The 20,503-nt window shown below is 33.4% G+C and overlaps 1 protein-coding gene and 1 pseudogene across 2 annotated transcripts; one reads left to right on the top strand and one right to left on the bottom strand.

Moving 5' to 3' along the window:
• Nucleotides 1–3,065: 3,065 nt before the first annotated feature.
• LOC109175411 lies at nucleotides 3,066–4,069 on the bottom strand (annotated as a pseudogene).
• A 5,282-nt stretch (nucleotides 4,070–9,351) lies between these two features.
• Nucleotides 9,352–17,250, top strand: LOC109176054. 2 transcript variants are annotated; one of them, XM_019325473.1, is made up of 10 exons: nucleotides 9,352–9,500; nucleotides 9,585–9,773; nucleotides 11,660–11,883; nucleotides 12,072–12,130; nucleotides 14,274–14,495; nucleotides 15,173–15,302; nucleotides 15,398–15,711; nucleotides 15,852–15,996; nucleotides 16,751–17,073; nucleotides 17,143–17,250. In XM_019325473.1, the coding sequence occupies exons 1-9, from the start codon at nucleotides 9,491–9,493 to the stop codon at nucleotides 17,006–17,008; spliced, it is 1,551 nt and encodes a 516-aa protein (XP_019181018.1). In that variant the 5' UTR covers nucleotides 9,352–9,490; the 3' UTR covers nucleotides 17,009–17,073; nucleotides 17,143–17,250. The 2 variants fall into 2 exon arrangements, with proteins under 2 accessions (XP_019181018.1, XP_019181019.1); XM_019325474.1 differs by having other exon boundaries at nucleotides 16,751–17,064; nucleotides 17,134–17,250.
• The last annotated feature ends 3,253 nt before the right edge of the window (nucleotides 17,251–20,503 follow it).

Consider the following 20,503-nt stretch of genomic DNA (forward strand, 5'->3'; position numbering starts at 1 on the left):
ATGCATCCGTATGCACCATTCATGGTGCATACGAATGCAAAAACGACGTTGTTTTATTAAAAACGCGCGTCTCCCTTTAAAAAAAAAAATTCAGGTTCAATTCCCAGCAATAGCATTATGTTGTTCATTCATTATGGAATTTTAGTTCATAGATTATGGAATTTTAGTTCATTGATTCTGGAATTATAGTTCATCGATTCTGGAATTTTAGTTCATTCATTCTGGAATTTTTAGTTCATAGATTAGATTCTAAAATTTTAGTTCATAGATTCTGGAATTATAGTTCATCGATTTTGGAATTTTAGTTCATATGTTGTTGCTGGGAATCGAACCTGAATTTTTTTTTAATGGGAGACGCGCGTTTTTAACAAAACGACGTCGTTTTTGCATCCGTATGCACCATGCATGGTGTATACGGATGCACAGCATAATTTGCCCAGGCGCGCCTAACCCTTCTTTTTATATTATTATTTTTTAAAAAAATATTTTTTTTTTCTCTCTCCCTTACCATCTTGGAGTACCAGTTTCAAACTCTTGACCTATGTGTTAGAGTTATCTTCCTCCAACCACCAGTGCCAAGAGGAACCGGTCTCTCCCTTACCATCTACTCTTTCCTAATCACTGATAAAATCCCCTCAAAAATCGCACCAGAGTTAAACAACTATGGAAATAACTAGGGTAGTATATAAGAAATTGTAATTATAAATAATATCACATCTAAAAATCGAACATTAAAAATAATTGTAAGAACAAAAAATTTATTTTAAAGCCATAATCGTAATTATTATGAGTGTAATAATGGTGTCCGGATATTATCATTATCCTCATATTTTAAGGCTTTAAGCATCAATACCTCTAAAATGAATCTGGGAATCAAGTGGATTTCGTCGTACACTTCAATTTATCTTTAATGTCCACTTTACATTAATTGATGTCTCAAGGCCACAATCTCTTCTCCAAAAGATTGATTCCCTAACCCCCAAGGCCCCACATTTCGGTCTTATAGGAAGGATGTAAATTACCGTAATTCAATAGTTCAGCAGACATGGTTAAATATCAATGCGCACAATATATCTACCTACTTTGGACATAATCTCCACACTATCGCTATTAAAATTTAAATCTTGGGGTGTGTTTGGTTGGTGGATTTTGCCCATAGGAATGGGTATGAAAGTGATTGTTGTTGTTTGGTTAATAGGTTTTTAGAACACTACTATGGGTTTCGAATACACCATCAATTGAAAAATCCATACCCAAATACAATAAGGGTTTCATTCCCTTATTCATTCTTAACCACTACTATTAGTAACCATTCCCATTCTACCCTACTACCAAACATGTTAAATACTTTCACCAAAACCGATTAACATTACCAAGTATTTGATACCCATTCCGATTCCGATTCCTATGTGCGAACCAAACACACCCTTGGTCTCTTCTCCCAAATACTGCCTACTCAACTAGTGAGCTAAGCTCGTACGAGCAAGGCCACAATCTCTTTGCCAATGATGATTTAAAAAAAAAAACAAAAAACAAAAAACAAAAATAAGAGAGATAGGAATTTAACTTTGTTATGAATATTATTATACAACCATTTAAAGGTTAGTGGATCAGACACATCTCGCGCACGATATACATCTTCTTCATGGTTGGAGCAATGAAGAGCTCTTAAGTTTGAAGTTCAATCTTATCATACATCCTAAATAAAAACAAACTAACATAATAGTAACTATGTGGAAAATGCTAATTACCCATGATTTTACCACTCACAAAGCAATCACTTTATGATATGACAAAATCCTAGACATTAGTATTCTATTTTTTTTATTACTTTAATATTAATTGTATTAATGTTTAGGATTTTTGTCACATTATAGAATAATTGGTTTATGAGCGATAAAATTAAGGGTATATAGCATGATACTGTTCACTAATTATTTTTAATTTTACCCTTACAACTATTAAATTACTTTAATATTTGTTTCCTAAATATTATTTTACGTAGACATTCAAAACATTACTTTATTTTTGTCATATTTAGTCATTTCAAATAAATTACTGATACAAAAATATATCAAAATATGTCACATTTTAATTCAAAACCATATATATATATATATATATATATATATATATATATATATTCTTACTAAAAACACTAATGTGTTCAAACCGATATACTTTAAGCTAGAAATGTGATCACTCTAATTATTTTGTATGAGAGATTTTTATTTTTTAGAAAGACTAAATTTGACTACAAAAACAATTGTGAACCAAATATGACAAATATAATGTTGAGAAAATTGTAAAAAATGTCGCTCTATAATATGTCAATTATCAATGTCACCCCTGAATTATGAGTGGTGTAAATGTTGCCCCTCAATTATCAAAACGGTGCACATATAGCCCCTCCCGTAATGGACATGTGGTTCCCCGTTAGTGTACGACACCGTTAAGTCGGAGTAAATATGTAATTTAGTTGTTTTTTCCCTCCCTCGATTCGAAGTACCAGCGATGGACAGCTGTGGGGAACCACAGGTCCGTTACGGGAGGGACTATATGTGCACCATTTTGATAATTGAGGGGCAACATTTTCACCACTTATAATTCAGGGGTGACATTGATAATTGACATATTATAGAGGGACATTTTTTACAATTTTCCTATAATGTTTAAAGATCAAATATGAAAATTACATTATAATAAAAGCCACGTTATTTTGCTTACACCAATTGCGTTAGAAAACGATAGGAAAAAAGTGAGATATGAACAACAAAAATCTTATTCATTTTATGGGTAAAATGTATTATAGCTAGGAACAGTTATAATATTTTTGTCTTCTTTTGGAGAGATAATAAAAATAAGAGTAAAAGACATTTTTGGTCCTAGACTTATATTGGCACGGACAATTTTAGTCCTCTATAAAAAAATAAGACAATTTGTGCACACTCTTATTGTGATGAGAACAATTTTGGTCCTCCGTCTGCATTCTCGTTAGATGGTCGTTTGAGATGAGGGTATTTGCGTCATTTCATGCTATCTCCTTCTAATGACTACTATCTTTTGAGTGTTATGTGTTGTCCCTATAATCCGATGAATGACCATTAATGGGTGTATTTTAATGATGAATATAGAGGAAATCTTGTTAAATTTTGGAGGGTTATCTGGGCGAGATGGCGGAGTCGCAGCTGGGCAGAGAAGGCGGAGCCGCAACTGCTCTTTGACTTCTCAAATCACCTTCGCACAGGCCGCTCCTTCCCAAATCGCCTTCACACTGCTGAGCACGAACACCGATTCATAACCGCCGGTGTAGAACCCGTTTCCGGTTTCCACGCCCTTCGCGATCTCCCCAAGCGCCATCTCCACTCTATCGTCGAACCATGACCTGCTCGCCTAGGTCGACCCGTAGAGCTTGTAGAGCAGCTCGGTGGGGTTGACTTGCCATAACCAAACACCTCGTATATGATGTAACACCCGACTAGCTGAACTCTACCCGCGAACAAGTCGCCGCAGAGGTTCTTGGACATGTCGGTGGTTTTCTGCATGCAATCGTTGCAATCGGAGGCGGAGAGGTCGTCCCGGAATTTGGAGCAGTCCGGCGATGCTCGATTGGCCGCTGCCGGCGGCAGTTTTGTAGAACATAGCGGCAGACGATTGGGACACCAGAGTCTCAAACAGGGTCTCCAGATTTTGAGAGAAAACCTAGTCCATCCTGGGATTTCTGGTTCGCACACCCTTTGAACACCAATTCCTTGTAATCTGAACAGAATCCAACAACAACGAAAGAACTAAGAATAAAAAACATTAGAGAAAATGGGGAAAGAATTCGAGACTGACCATTTTCAATCCTCTGATATTACTCTAAACATCACAGTGGCTGGAATGCGATTTCACGGTGGTTCACGAAGGGGCCGGCAAGGCTCGACAAATCCCTCTCCACCGTCTCACTGTCCTTGGAAACCACGCCAGCGAAGGCGCACACAGTGGAGAAGGGCGCAGCCGCAGTCAGCATTGCCAAGACTAACATTGAAGAGAAGGAGATAGCATGAAATGACACAAATACCCTCATTTCAAACGACCATCTAACGGGAATGCAGACGGGGGACCAAAATTGTTCTCGTCACAATAAGAGTGTCCACAAATTGTATGATTTTTTTATGGAGGACTAAAATTATCCGTGCCACTATAAGTCTAGAACCAAAAATGTCTTTTACTATAAAAATAATGTCAATTATTATATAATGTGATGACACTTTTATTATTATTCTAAATGAGTAGTTATAAGATCGAATCCCGGTAATAAGGCAGTACGACCAACTAGACATTGCCTAGTGCAACAGGCATGCAATCCAACACCCTTTCAGCTTTAGATCTTGCCCCTCATTGATTTTGCACCCTTTTTCCTTGACACCAAAATTACTTTTGAATTTTGCACCACACCCTTCTAGTCTTTACACTTCAGGCCCCTAAACTCTTGACCGTTCTTACCAAGACCCCTAAACTTTCCCCCTTTCCTATCTGGACCCCCAAGCTTTTGCTCCTTTGCTTGGTTTGTACACTGAACCTTTTCAACCTGACCTACATCCTCCTCACTCCATAGACCACTTTTCTATTCACTCTACGGACCCAAACCCAATTCCTCCATCAAATACTAACATTAATCATGAATTTGAAAAGTATGTGTATTTAATTAAAATCACTAAAATTGCTTCTTGTTAAACTCTAATCAACACGTAAACTTAAAACAAAAAAAAAAAAAATGACAATCATAAACAAAATATGTACAAAAATAAATGATAAAAACATTATGATAATGATTAAGACATAATAAATTTACTTTTCCAGAAAATCACAAAACTCTGGAAATCCTAATTGAAAAGGAGCTGTGTATCAAGAGTTACATATCTTATAACCGGCTAATAAAAAAGAACATTCATTACTTGTCCTTATTCATACACTTTCAAATATAAAGAAAAGTTAAAACACTTGTGTTTAGATTAACTCTTTGTATCATTCTTAACTCTACACAATTGCATAAGAACAACCATAGGATTTGGAAGGTCAGAATTTAAAAAAAAAAAAAAAAAAAAAAAATTCAACGCTTGGTATATGTTGATCTCACACTGTAGCCTTCAATTGATTGTCCCAATAAACAAATAAACTACTTAATAAAAAATACATAACAAAATTAGATAATTTACTTTGTATCCACGTACAATTAGAAAATCAATAAGTTAAGAGGACTTCCCTGCAATGATCTTATTCAATGGGGAGTATATTTCAACGACCCTACCAATAACGTCAAACATGTTAATAAAAAAAAAGAGAGAGAATTCAGATGTAGATTACAATTGTAAATGAAACTTACCAACGAACTGTTTATCATCTACAGACTTCAAAGATGAAAATGATTTTAATAAATAAATTTGTCTAGGAAAGTTGTCATTTTTTTTCTTTAAATAAAGTAGCATAGTTGAATTACAACATAAAATAATGAGTGCATTTTTTGTAAGTATAGAAATTACTTATCACCGTACATTTTTTAATGGCATACACTTTTCATTCTTTGAAAAGCTTACAGTACTTACCAACATGCTCCCTTGGTATATGAGCATGAAGTTCCCTACAATGGAGTAAAAAAGAAAAGTGTTATTTTGCAATTTATTTTTGCAGTATAGGAAGCAGCTTTGGAATGCATCTTTTTCCAAATTTCATATACAACACGAGTTCTAGAAAAAAGCAAAATAAAAAAAATACCATTTAGTCGTGAAATATGCACTCTCTAGATTTTATGGAATCACCCCCTTTCTCCATGGGACTTCATATAGGTGCACACCAATCACCATCTAATAGCTCTGAAAGTCTTCAATGGAGAAATATTCAGGGCAATGATAAATATTGCAATCGTAGAAAAAAGCAAAATTGAAAAAAAAAATACCTCTTGATCATGAAACATGCACTCTCTAGATTTTATGGAATCACTCCCCTTTCTCTATGGGACTTCATATAGGCCAGGTGCGCACCAAATGCAGTCTAATAGCTCTGCAAGTTTTCAATGGAGAAATATCCTGGGCAATGATAAACATTGGAGTCGTAACAATTATATGTTAATATACATATCTATATCTCTATATATAATTACTCAATATAAATAAATGAGTAAATGAATATAAGGAAAAAATATTACCAATTAATAGATTTACCAATTAGGTTAATACGTGATTATGGAAACAATATTGATTTTATTTAATTTCTATTTTACATTTGATTACCAAATAAGTTTTACTACAAAAGTTTGGGCGGGAAAATGAAATAGGAGGATTTTACTTTTATATATATATAGATGTTGAAAACAACCTCATTAAAATTGTCAAACTGCAAGTCTACCACTGTTTTTTTGGCGCCCGCCTAGATTCCGCTTAGGCGCTGCCTAGGCGCTAGGCGCTGTCCGGGCGCTCGACTAGCGCCTAGCGCCTACTACAACCATGGAATAAAGTTGAAATTTAAATTCTAGTGTTTGGTTTACAGTAATAAAATTATTGAGTATTTCAATTCTAATGTTTAGTAAACATGTGGATTGAAAGGGAATAAGTAGTATAAAGTCAAGCATCAATTTTAGGTTTAAAAAATAGAAGGGTAATTTTGTCTAATCATTATCTTTTTTTTTTTCCTAAAATCCATGGAATTTAAATCTCAAGGGGGTATAGGATTTTAATTCCATGAAATTTAGTGGCCTTTGAAATTAGGTGGGAATGGAATTTAAATTCCCTCCAACCAAATGCCCTGTTATAGATTGAAAAAAAAAAAAAAAAAAAAAAATTATCCACTACTTCTTCGTCAACAAATGCAAGATATATGCAACAATTTACAATTTTGATAAGATTGGAACAATTAAAGTAGTATTTGAGATTGACTCTAATCATGCCATTTTCATAGAATTCTTACCTCTCCTACCCAAATTTATGCGATTGAAATTATCAACCACTTCAATTTTAGGTTAACAAAACAACCTTCCAAAAAAGTTAGGTGAAAAACTAGCATCAACTTCTGTCTCTTTTTATAATACATAAGAAGATTAATTAAACTATTGAAATTTTTTCTAATAATATAAGCTGATACATTAAACCATGAGATTTTTTTAAAAATAAAAATATTTCAACCTCCATTGCTGCAAGTCACTAAAAAAAATAATTAATTGAGCTAATCCTATCAAATAAGAAAACTACTAAACAGAGCAAAGTTGTTACCTTTTAGGCTTTATCTTGTCTGGCATTGAAAACTACATAGAAGGATAAGAGGTATTTTTTTTAATTAATTTAGTTGTTGTTAACTTTATTGCTGGACTGTCGTAGTTTATATCATGGACCATGGTCCACATAGCATTATGAACCCTAGATCGAAATTATGAAGTATAAAATTCATATTTGGAAGGTACATGATTTCATAACACAAGACACAAAATATCACAACACAAGACACATGTTATATATTTACTTATTTTTCAAATCTGATTTAGGTACATAATTTATATTTATAGGCACAAAATTTCACAACACGAGACACATAAATTCATAACATAAAAGACAATTACTAATTTGTTTCATGTACAGAATTCATACTCCTAAGATACATATTTCATAACACAAAACACAAAAATACCAACATAATAAGACAAATATATATGCACCAGAGTCATCAGTGCATTGTGAACTTTAGTTCATGGTATAAGAATTATAGGACTAGACTGCACCCATGCAATAGCCTTTCATTTTCAATAGTTAGTTCATACTTCATACTAAGTATATCATTGCATTTGCAATTTATTACTATTTATTTTACATTCATTCAGGTTCAACTCACTTTCAAATTTCACATAATAATAATAATAATAATAATAATAATAATAATAATAATAATAATAATAATAATAATAATAATAATAATAATACTACAAAAAAGACAAAAGTATCCCAAAAAGTACATTTATAATCTTACAAATCAAATTTCAAATTTTTAAAATTGCAAATAATTTTGTTGTAAAGACAAAATCTCCTACGAGACCGTTTCATGGATCCTCATCAGTTAGATGAGTCAGAATTTTTCATAAATACGTATCGCACTTTCCTTTATAAGTATTACACATTTTTTTTCATAAGTAACGATTAATTAGTTTATCCCTGATTAGTATTACATTTTTTCTCATGAGTAATTATATAACCCATAAATAAATTTTGATTTTAAAATAATATTACATTTCTCTTTAAACATATTACATTTTTCATTATAAATAACAAGCAATTTATTTTTAATTAATAATATATTTTTATATTAATCTGATTAATCTCATAAATAAGAATTCATGAGCTATAAGACCGTCTCATAAGAATTCAAAAACAAAAAAAAAAATAATAAAAATAAAAAAATAATCACTTTTTTTTAAAGTGAAACATACTACCTAAATTTACAATCCATGCCCTAGCCCTTTCACTGGTGTGGATACTGACATACTGGATAAGTGGATATCCTATCAAACTTAGCCAACCGTCTTTTGTGTCTCATTTATTATAGGAAATGCTACATGTACTCTCAATTTGTATTCTCATACTCAAAATCTTGATGTAAACTACTTATATTGGGATCACATGAAAAAAGTAACTTATCAGACGCCCTATCATGAAATAAAATTTAAAAAATAAGATTAGGAAGTATATGTAGCAAACTCTTTATCATAAGCCATTAGTATATGCCAAATGGAACAATCAACGTGACAAAGAGTGTAGCTGACGGAGCGTTATGTTTCGCATCCGTATGTACTATGTATGGTGCATACGGATGCAAAAACGACGTCGTTTTATTAAAAACGCGCATCCCACTTTAAAAAAAAAAAAATTTCGATTCCCCTCAACAGCATTATGTTGTTCATTCATTCTGGAATTTTAATTCATAGATTCTGGAATTTTAGTTCATAGATTCTGGAATTTTAGTTCATTGATTATGGATATTTAGACGTGAATCGCAACTGATTTCTTTTTAATTCACGATGGATATTTAGTTCATTCATTATGGATATTTAGTTCATTCATTATCAATTTTTAGTTCATTCATTCTGGAATTTTAGTTCATAGATTCTGGAATTTTAGTTCAAATTATGCACAATATAATGTTGTTGCTATGAATCAAAACTGATTTTTTTTTAAGTGAGACGCCCGTTTTTAATAAAACGACGTCATTTTTGCATCCGTATGCACCATGCGGATGCACAGCATAATTTGCCGTAGCTGTCGTGGTGGTGTGCCACCATTAATATTTAAATTAAATTGCCAATCAAATCTACCAAACCCAAATAAACAACTCTTCTTCTCTCCCATTCCCATTCCCCCTCAGCTCCCTAGTCCCTACAAATTCAAACCCAAACCCTATCACTATCACACAGACAATAAACTAAATCGTCCTCCATTCTATTCTCCCACTCATTTCCAGTTTCCACGAAATGGAACCAGGTAAGAACTAGCCCATATACTCTTCCATCTTTAATTTCACTTATAAACATATATACATCTGTGTAAGGTTTTTGTTGTAAACAGAAGAATCTAACCACACAATTGGAGCATCGTCCTTCCTGGGGATAATCTCCGCCTTAGCCTTGCACTTCCGCCACCGCCAATCCAAGCGCTCCAAGGATGACCACCTCCACAATTTCCTCGCTCCGCTGCTTCTCGAAACATCCGATTCCGGTCGTGTGGGACGGGTCGAAAGGTTTTCAATCTACGTTGGTATGTATAGTAGTTTTATGAGTTAATTCCACCAGAGTTTCTCTGTCTTTGGTGACAATTCTAAATTTAATTCCAAATTATCGTTTTTGTCATTTTACATTCGAAACTATCGTTTTTTTTGACACTTTTAGTCCTTCTCATTATTTTTTCTATTTTTAGTAAAGATATTTTTGTCTCTTCATATTTTTCTTTTGTTATTTTTCAGGTTTCAACCAGTTTAATTGGTTTGAAACTTTAAGTAACCTCTGATTTTTAGTAACCATATTTTTCAACCAATTTTTAGTAAAATTCTAAACCAATTAAACTGGTTAAAACCGGAAAAATAACAAAAAAAAATGAAAAGACAGAAATATCCTTATTAAAAATAGAAAAAAATCATGAGAATGACTAAAAATGTCCAAAAAATGATAGTCTGGAAAGTAAAATGGCAAAAACAATAATTTGGGATTAAATTTAGAATTGCCACAAAAAACAAGAGACCTCCGGTAGAATTAACTCTAGTTTTATTGTGGTTTTAACTTTTAACACACTTGTTCAACAAATCCAGTCTCAACATAGCCAAACTACATTTCCATTTTTTCTTAATTGGAAACTCTTTTCTGATCTTATGCATATATATGTGCAATTATTCATCAAAGTCAACGAACTATGGCTTTTCCTACCAAATATTTTATTAGGAAAAAATAAACATGCATTTTTAACCCCTCAATTATTTTATATTAATCGTTTTAGTCCTTCATCTTTTGTCGTTATAATATACTATACCCCTAACTTTTCTGAAAAAGTTGTAATTTTAGTCCCTGGATCTAAGACTTCTTAAACTTTGTTATGGTTTACTTAATAGTTAATACACGAGTATTATAACTTTTTTTTTTTTTTAAATGTTTCTTTGTTAATTATAATCCAAGTTCTACTACATGTATTTTCAAATTCTACTTCCTCACTTTTACTCCATGATGTGACAACTTATGATAGGATATTTTTATTATGTGGGTCCCAGGAAAAATGTATACGTGTAAAATTTGTAAGAGGGAGTATAAATTGAGAGTAAGAAGAAGGAGTTCATGTAGTATTTTCCTTACAATCCTCATTCAGTCTTGGTATTTGGTATGCAAAATCATGGTTGAAAAAATCGGTAGGTGCTCCTCGGGCACCTGGGACCTAGGCGGTGATTAATCGGTGCCTAGACGTTCGTGTATTTTTTATTTTATTGTTAATTTTTTAAAGATATGTTTAAATTTTTTTAAGACTAATAATTATAAAATATTTAATACTTTAATAGTTAATACTAAAATATTAAATATTATCCTAAAAAAATTTAGAGTTTGAACAATTTAGGCTTATTTCGTTCAAAGCGATGTCGTTTGGAGTGAAATAAATCATTTAAAAAAAAAAAAAAAAAGAACAATAGCTAATCGACCGACTAGATAGCCTAGTCGGTGCCTAGGAGGCCGCCTAGACCACCGATTATGGTGATACACAAGGCGACTGGCCGGCGCCTAGGCGGGAGTTTTACAACACTGTGTAAAATAGAGAACTTTATTTTAACATATTCATGTAAAAGAAAATAAAAATGTAGTGCACTATTGCATATGAAGAGGGATATTTTAGGATGAAAGTTGCCAAATTCTGTTTTGTAGACGAAATATCGAAATTGAAGAGGTTATAAAGAAGAAAATACATATGCATTTAGTAAAATTCTAATATAGTGTAATGATATTGTTGTTTTGGGGATTAAAAGCGTAACTGTTTTCAAAAGATACGAGGTATACTACAAGGACAAAAGCTTAAGGATTAAAACAACTAATATAGAATAATTGAGGGGCTAAAAATATAATTTTTATTATTTTATTATTGATTTATTTGTTTGTTTTTTTATGATGTAGTGAGGCAAATGGGGTTCAAAGAGGGAGAAGAGTGCCACCAATTAAGGGAGTTGGCCCAAGAATACTTGAAGAGATCCAAGGGTTGTAAAGAGAGGATCTTTGAGTATTTTGGAGATGACCCAAATGCTATAAAGTTGGGTGAGAAGTTGGTGGAGGAGTTGGATACATTAATCTATTCATATTTTGCATTTCATTGGAGCAAGGTTCCTTTGATGATTTGCCAGGTAATCTTTTTCTTCGTTTCTCTTTATCTTTAAATCATTTTTTCGACATACTTTGCTTGTTTGGGTCACAAGGCAGAATTTACCTAGTGTACAATTCTGAGTAGTGATAGCAGGTTTTTCTTGTTACCTAAAAAATAAAAGAAATTGAACGGTTTTGGATTAAGCAAATGTTTTGGTTTTTTCCGAAGGTTTTGAGTGTTGATGTTGATCAGAAAAAGTTCAAGGATGCAGTGATGGCAGCTACAAGGTGATTCCTTTATCATTGCTTAAATACAAATTATTCCCTTAATTGGTAACATATGCTTTTCGGATAAAAACATTTGTGGGTATATATTATTATGCTACACCATATGGTGGGGGAGGGGTGGCAGAGGAGGGGACAATACATTCTTAATTATAAAATTATAATAATAAGTGGGGGAGTATATAAGAATGATATGCAGATCTCCGAGTATGTATTTGCCAACTATGCATTAGTCATTTAATATACTGAGTAATTAAATTAATAAAGTGTGGTTCACATTTATATTAATGTATTAATTAAATCGTGAGGGATAGGCATGAGACTATGAGAGCGTTTTTTTAAGTAGAGTTTCGTAATTCCATCAATGAGTTAGCGATGTGATTAGTTTTTCAAAAAAAAAAAAAAAAACACAAAATCATTTTATATGTATTTTGGTGAAGTTAATTATTTTTTTCGCTTATTATTTTCTTTAATAATTTATTATAGTTTTTTAATTCTGATTTTTGTATTTAAAAGAGCTTTTAATGTATTTTTAAAATATTTATATTTTATATTCACAATATTATACAAAATTAAATTATAAAATAATTTAATTTATAGTTTAATCTATAAACTAGCAATGTTTTATTTTTTATAGTGGAAACGATGATATAAAAGTGTGGTAATAATGTGTGGACCTTTGTTTGTTACATCGATGATGATAGTAAAGTTGTGTGGTAGTAATGATTATTGATAAAGAATCTATTAAATTTTAGAGTAAATAAATACATGTGGACAACCTCCGACTTTGGTAGCACTGTCAGTTTTAGTCCTCACCTTTTAAATTAACCACTTCCAGTCCTCCTACTTTTTGTTTCTAACCATTTATGGTCCTTCCGTTACACTTGGTCATCTAATGCAATTTTCTCAAGGGCAATTCGGTCCTTTCATAATTAATGTATTAAGTATTTTTTTTGAAGAAATTACGGGCCTTGCATTCATTAAAATGCCTAATTTTAAGCTAATTTTAATTTCAATAATGGACCGAATTGCCCTTGAGAAAACGGCATTAGATGGGCAAGTGTAACGGAAGGACCATAGATGGTTAGAAACAAAAAGTAGGAGGACTGGAAGTGATTGATTTAAAATGTGAGGACTAAAAGTGGCAATGCCACCAAAGTCGGAGGATGTCTACTGGTATTTACTCTAAATTTTAAATTAACTTTAAGAAATTTTACAATATTAAATAATAGAAATATCAACTATTTAGTGCACATTACCGAGTACTGATTGTTGAGCATATAAGATATAAATATAAATGTGCAATCCAACTATTAGCTTAGGCTTTTAGTTGAGATAGAACGCATACTTCAATTTGGTATTAGAGTTAATCTCATGTCAAAAGTTATAGGTTCGAATATTCGTGTCACCCGATGAAAAAGAAATTGTAGTCCACGTGTTGCGTAATCGGCCCAGTCCGAACACGTGTGGAGCGTATTGAACATATAATATATAGATATAAATGTACTTTCCAACTATCAACTTAAGCTTTTAGTTGGATGGAACATATGCTTCAATTCTGATTATGTGTTTTTTCCTCGTCATCCAAAAAACGTTATCGTCCTTATTTATAGATCAGAATTCAATATTTTTATTATTTACCATTGTAATACTTTTTAAAAAATAATTATTTTTAACTCAAACTAAATTAATCATGATTATAAATTATATATACTCCAAAATTTGATGTTGCTATTGACATGGAGATAAACCATGTATTGTTCAACTAACACATAATATAATCTACAAAAGTCAAGCATATATGTGATGCCGTGATGGAATAATTAATGTACAGTGGTTACGTGGTTGGCTACTTGGCTGAACAGAACGTGGCGGTCCATACTCTTAAAATATTCGCAATCTTGTGGTCCAAATAGACTGCTAACACAAAAATAAAAACAAAACATATGGTTTTTTTTTTTTGGAAAACAAACAAAACATATGTTAGAATAAGGAAATGGGTTTTTTTGGGTTATTAATTATTAGTGATTATTTTTAAGATGTCATAAATTTGGTTGTATTATCACACGATTGAATATTTTATTAATTATTGATCTTCACAAAGTATATGTGTTGATTTTTATTTGGATAATTATTGAATTGGTAGGAAGCTGAGGTTTGAGAAGATAACAAAGGACTTAAAAGTGACGAGGATGTTCAGCACACTAGTGGAGGAGATGAATATAATCGGTCCAGTTTCAAATAGTGACTCCAATCGTACGGACGTGATGGTGCCGGTGGCTCACAGCGAGAGAAGCCCCGTGCTCCTCCTCATGGGCGGCGGCATGGGTGCCGGAAAGAGCACTGTTCTCAAAGAAATCCTTAAAGAGTAATGTCTTTAATTTCCACATGTTTTAATTAATACGGAGTATATTTTAGGGAAACTGGTCAAACAGGCTCTTAAATTTTACTCGAAAAGTTAATTAGATTCATGAACTTTTAAAATGTGCAATTAAGTCATTGGCATGTTATTTTGGTATATCGAAGTCTAAAAATCAATTAGTGACTTGTAATAGCGTGACACTAGAGTTCCGACAATACTCTGGGACTCGTACCGACGATTGCCAAACAATTATCGGTCGCTTTTGAAGAAGGCAACCACGGGTTGCCTTCTTCGATGAAACTTGAAAGGCGATCAACAATCGTTCAGTAGTCACCGGTCGCCAGTGTTAGTCCTCGGCGAATCTTCGAAGCTTGTCAGAGTGTCGACGGAACTCTAGTGACTTGTTATTACAGGTCAATAACTGATTTTCGAGTTCTAATGCACTAAAATTATATATTGATGAACTTAATTGTACATTTTAAAAGTTTCGGAGTCTAATTGACTTTTCGAATAAAGTTTCAGTTAGAAAAGATACTAAGCAATTAATTAATTATTATACTCTATAACATGGAATATGCAGGGTTTAAATTTTAAAATACATGTAGCTTAAGTGAAAAATTATAGTTTTAATGTTCTCAAGAAATAACTAATAATTTGTGGTGTTTAATTAATTAATTTGGCAGTTCATTTTGGTCGGGAGCGGCAAAGAATGCGGTGGTGGTGGAGGCCGACGCTTTCAAGGAGACAGACGTAATTTATAGAGCCCTTAGCTCTAGAGGCCACCATCAAGACATGCTTCAAATTGCTGAGCTCGTAATATTATTTAAATTTGTATTAATTTTTTTTTTTTGATGAATAAATTTGTGTTAATTGACATTTAGTCAACATACATGTCATAATATGTCAAGGTTCATCAATCTTCGACGGATGCTGCATCATCACTTCTAGTGACAGCGCTAAACGAAGGGCGCGATGTGATCATGGATGGAACCCTCTCATGGAAACCGTTCGTGGAGCAGACGATCGCCATGGCACGAGACGTCCACCAACACCGATATCGAATGGGGGAGGGTTACAAGATTGCAGAAGATGGTACGGTGATAGAGAGATATTGGGAGCAAATGGAGGAGCAAGAAGAGGCGCCTAAAACCAAGAGGGCTTATAGGGTTGAGTTGGTGGGAGTTGTTTGTGATGCCTATTTGGCTGTTGTTAGAGGCATCAGGTAATTGAAACCAACCAGTCAAACTAAGAAAGACAATAGACCATTCATGTCGGAGTTAAACTTGTAACCTTGTGGTTACCAAGTTAATAACCTAACTAACTTGGTTTGAATTATCCATTAACTTTTATTTTTGGGTGCAGGAGAGCAATAGCTACTGGGAGGGCAGTGAGGGTGAAGTCACAATTGAAATCTCACAAGAGATTTGCAACTGCATTTAGAAGTTATTGTGAACTTGTTGACAATGCTAAGCTCTACTCCACTAATGACCTTGATGGTCCGGCCAAGGTATACTATTGTTATTTTTCCTTATTATTTCTTAGGGCCTAGTTCCAGTGCGGCCAGGCTTTAACGTGTTGTTAGTGCGGACGCACTATTAGTTATGCAAACATGCACCAATAGTGTTAAGAAACACACAACAAAAAATACACCAATGCACTAAAAAATGCACCATTAGGTACACAATCACTACAAAACGCACCATTAAGTATGAATAATGCACCACTGTGTTTGGAAACGCACAATTAGGCGTGGGAGGTATGATGCATTTTTTTTTGAGCGTGTAGTGCGTTTGTACATTTTATTGTTGTGTGTTTTTTCTAACACTATTGGTACATTTTTACACAACTAATGGTGTGTCCGCATCGACCGCACGTTAAGACATGACCGCATTTGAGTTGACATCTTATTTCCTATATATTTTAACAATTCAAAATTGGACCAAATAAATAAGATTTAGAAGAAACGCTCTCCAAGACTCGTCATGTGAGGTTGTGAATTTTTTTTGGATAATGAGGAAAATCTAAAACTACTATTCGAGGGTGTACGCTTTATAAATCCTGCATTGTGATTCTAGTCAACAAAGGACCATGAGAAAGTAAACTAACATTGGTTACTCATAGGTTATCTAACTAACGGCCCGTCAATTTTATTTTAGATTTTTAAAAAAATATGATAATATGTTATTATATATATAAAAATACTATATTATTTATTAGTAAGAAAATAAGATGAAGTTTGGGTATTTGTGAAATGGATACAGATGATAGCATGGAAGGATGGAAACAACAAGCTATTGGTTGATCAAGAGGAAATAAAATGGTTGGATTTAGTAAAAAGTTTGAACGATGAAGCAGAGTCCATATATGATGTGTACTCCAATCTGGACGCAATTCATCAACCCGGTTCAATCTGGTTTGACAAAATTATGTCGCCTGCAAGGTCTGGTGTGCAAGATGAGTTGAGAAATATCATTCGAAAAATCGAAAATCCAGTCCAGAATGTAAATCCATCAATTTAGGCTATTTATTATTTTCATTATTATTATTATTACTTTTGGGTTGTGGCTAGCATATAACGTTTTAAAGTTGTTTTTTTTTTAAAAAAAGCACGTTTTAATGTTGTTCTTTTTTTTTTTTTGAAAGCACGTTTTAATGTTGTTGCTTATGCTAGTATTTGTACAGAGGCGATGCGTGTTGTGATGTGTTGAGTTATTAAGAGACTCGTACACAAGTTGAGAAAGCCAAAGGGGTGTTTGGTAAATGGTTGTGAGTTGATAGCATTGAGTTCGTGAATTTGATTAGTTGATTGTAAAAAAATATTTGGTAAATTAGTTGTTAGTTAATAGCTAATTACATACAAAATGATTTTCTAGAAAAGCTGATCGAAAAAGCTACTTTGAGTAGCTTTTTGAATTTTAGCATTTTGAAGCAATAAGTTGTTACAATTAATCAAGCACTCATATTCCTAGGAAACCTAGGCTACAACGCTACTCGCACTTTTGGGGGTAGCAAATAAGATTTTAAGGAAATATTGTTTCACTCGATTCGTACTAACCATCTTTCTTCCATCTTTGTTTCTTGTGGTTGGAATTAAAATATGAAGAAGGATTATAAACTCCATTTTGGTTGTTATATATATATATATATATATATATATATATATATATATATATATATATATAGAGAGAGAGAGAGAGAGAGAGAGAGTTGCACTCTGGTGCGAATGGCTCACCCAGGAGCAAAATGCGAATGCCTGTTATTCGTCCACGTGTCCAGATCTAATGGATGAGAAACGCTGATTTTAAAAAAATGCGGTGGTATTTTTGTAAATAATTGAACATCGAAGTACTAGTAAAATGTATTACAAATGCATGTAAAATGTATTATAGGTGCAAGTAAAATTTACACTGAGCATCAGTACTAAGTGCACCTATAGTTATAGCTAGGTGCACCTATAGTTATAAGTAGTTGCACCTAGGTGCATGAATGTTTGCGGGTGGTTTTCACGGGTACTAATTACCTTCTGAACTCCCCGCAAGAACAAAAGCGATGCAAAACAGAACGAACTCAGACCATTGAATGTTAACATGACAAAATTACATGCACTTGTAGGTGAAAGTAGGTGCACTTGTAAGTGAATTTACCTGTACTTTTTACTTGCAAAGGTGCACCAGCTACTTGCACTTAATAATGCATTTACTTGCACCAAAGTTCGAGTTATTTACAAAAATGACACCGCACCAAAATTCTATGTTCATAATTATAGAACTCTATGTTCATCATTTTTGAACTCTAGAAGTCTATGTTCATAATTACTGAACTATATGTTCAAAATTATAGAACTCTATGTTCATCATTTTTGAACGCATATTAACAATTATTGAACTCTATATTCACAAGAGTTAATTACCGATTTGGTCCCTCGACTATGAGGGTTTCATCACTTTGGTCCTCGACTTTTAAAATTGATCAATTTAGTCCCCAACTATGAAAATGTTAACCAAAATGGTCCTCAGACTATTTTACCGTTAAAATGCAAGGGTAAAATAGGAAATTTCAATATTCTTCATCTTCTAGTCGACGAACGAGAGAGAGAGCCTGTATCACCGAAAGGAATCGTCGCCGCCACATATACGAGTCTGCCCATATCATTGAGATTGCCAGAAAACAGAGGGGAGAAGACCTCGCCCAGCTGCTGCCCAGCTTCGCCTCTGCCATCACCACTCCGAAACCTGCCGCCGAAGCTGCTCTGCCTACACCGTCGCGCTGCAGTTTGCCGAGGAGAGAGAGAGACCGCGGGAACGCTCTGCTGGGTTCTATTCGCCGTTAACTTGCTTTTCGAAAGTAGTGATTGAACTTAAGACCTTATCCAGTTCCGATTTGAGATTTGGGTCAGATTGAGGGTCTTGGGTTTTGTGGATGGCTAAATCTGAACTATCGTCGAAGAAGGTAGTACAGGCAGTGGCAGTGGACCTTCTCGAGCACAAGCCACTACCAACCCTATTGAGAGATAGAGCTAGCAGCGGCGGGCGGATTGCTTTGCTCACTTGTTCCTCTTAGCTCCTCTGATTCTTTCGCCCTCTCGCCCATTGTACCACAAGCCTATTATCATCTCCATGCCAACCCAACTATTCAAACACAGAACAACAACCGTAGAAGAAATAAAACAACTGATAACCCCCTAAGAGACATCAAAGATGAACGGCACCGCTAGAACAAAGCGACAAAAAGCATAGCATGGCCTTAGATCACTCGGCATCGCCATCAGCTCCCCCCTCTCCCCCAGTTTTAGGCGCTGCACCTGCGATTAGGGTTAGATTTTGGGAATTTTTTTGCTCTGCAAACATAGCCATAGAGTTGAGATTAAAGTAAAATTACGTTTCTGTCCTCAGTTTTAACGTCTAATTAACGATAGTTTGTACCTAGGAACATTTCAGGTAAAAATTATATAGTTGGGGACTAAATTGGTCAATTTTAAAAGTCGATGACCAAAGTGGTAAAATCCTCATAGTCGAGGGACCAAATCGGTAATTAATTCATATTCACAATCACAGAACTCTATGTTCATAATTATAGAACTCTATGTTCATAATTTTTGAACTCTATATTCATAATTCTTAAACTCTATATCAAAGCTGGTCCTATCATTTTATAGACTCGGGGCAAAATAAAAACAAGGGCCCTTAATATATAAAGTTAAAATGTATATATATATATATATATATATATATATATATATATATATATATATATATATATATATATATATATATATATATATATCTCAAAAGATTGTGTTAATTGAAAATAATTCGAGGATAAGTTTGAAATTTTTAGATTTTATTTTTTAAAAAATAAGTTGGACTAATTTTGTAGTAGTGCTCATTCAAACTTTGGGCCCCTATATAAAATTTAATTATAAATTAATTTAATATTCTCTAATATTTATGGAGTATCTATTAATTGAATTATTATATTAAAAGATTGTAATGGTTAAGTGGATTTAATGTTAAATAATAATTTTGAAGTTGTGGGTTCAAATCTCTATTTATGTAAGAATTCTTTTTTCTCTTAAATTTATCAAAAATTAAAACTCCAAGTTAGGGGTCCCTTTCAACTTGGGCCCTGGGTGAGTGCCATGTTGCCTGCCCCTTTGGGCCGGTCCTACTCTATATTTACAATTTTTGATGTCTCTGAATTCTTTTGACAATTTTTTTTTTTTAAAAATCTGATTAGTCGAGGAAAAATGATATCACTAATGGCACCGTTACACCCAAATTACAGAACGACGTCGTATTGGACCCGTGTCCATCTTGGACACGGGTCCATGGGCCCATGGCATAGCTATCCTATAATTTAGTTTATCTTTACATGGATGAATAAATAAGGCCCATATAAGAAAGGCAACAGAACTAGGCCCATATCCATCTAGATTATATTTCTTTGGATCTAATCAAAACTCAAAAAGGCCCAAACCTATAATTTCTACCATATATAACTACTATATGGCACCA

This window comes from Ipomoea nil, unplaced genomic scaffold (genome assembly GCF_001879475.1).
Source record: "Ipomoea nil cultivar Tokyo-kokei standard unplaced genomic scaffold, Asagao_1.1 scaffold0688, whole genome shotgun sequence".
Lineage (NCBI taxonomy): Eukaryota > Viridiplantae > Streptophyta > Magnoliopsida > Solanales > Convolvulaceae > Ipomoea > Ipomoea nil.

Excerpts from the sequence above, each read along its gene's own strand:
- LOC109176054 (XM_019325473.1), top strand. Across the intron at positions 11,884-12,071 it reads TTCCTTTGATGATTTGCCAG|GTTTTGAGTGTTGATGTTGA; the intron begins GTAATCTTTTTC and ends TTTTTTCCGAAG. Across the intron at positions 15,712-15,851 it reads GCTGTTGTTAGAGGCATCAG|GAGAGCAATAGCTACTGGGA; the intron begins GTAATTGAAACC and ends TTTTGGGTGCAG.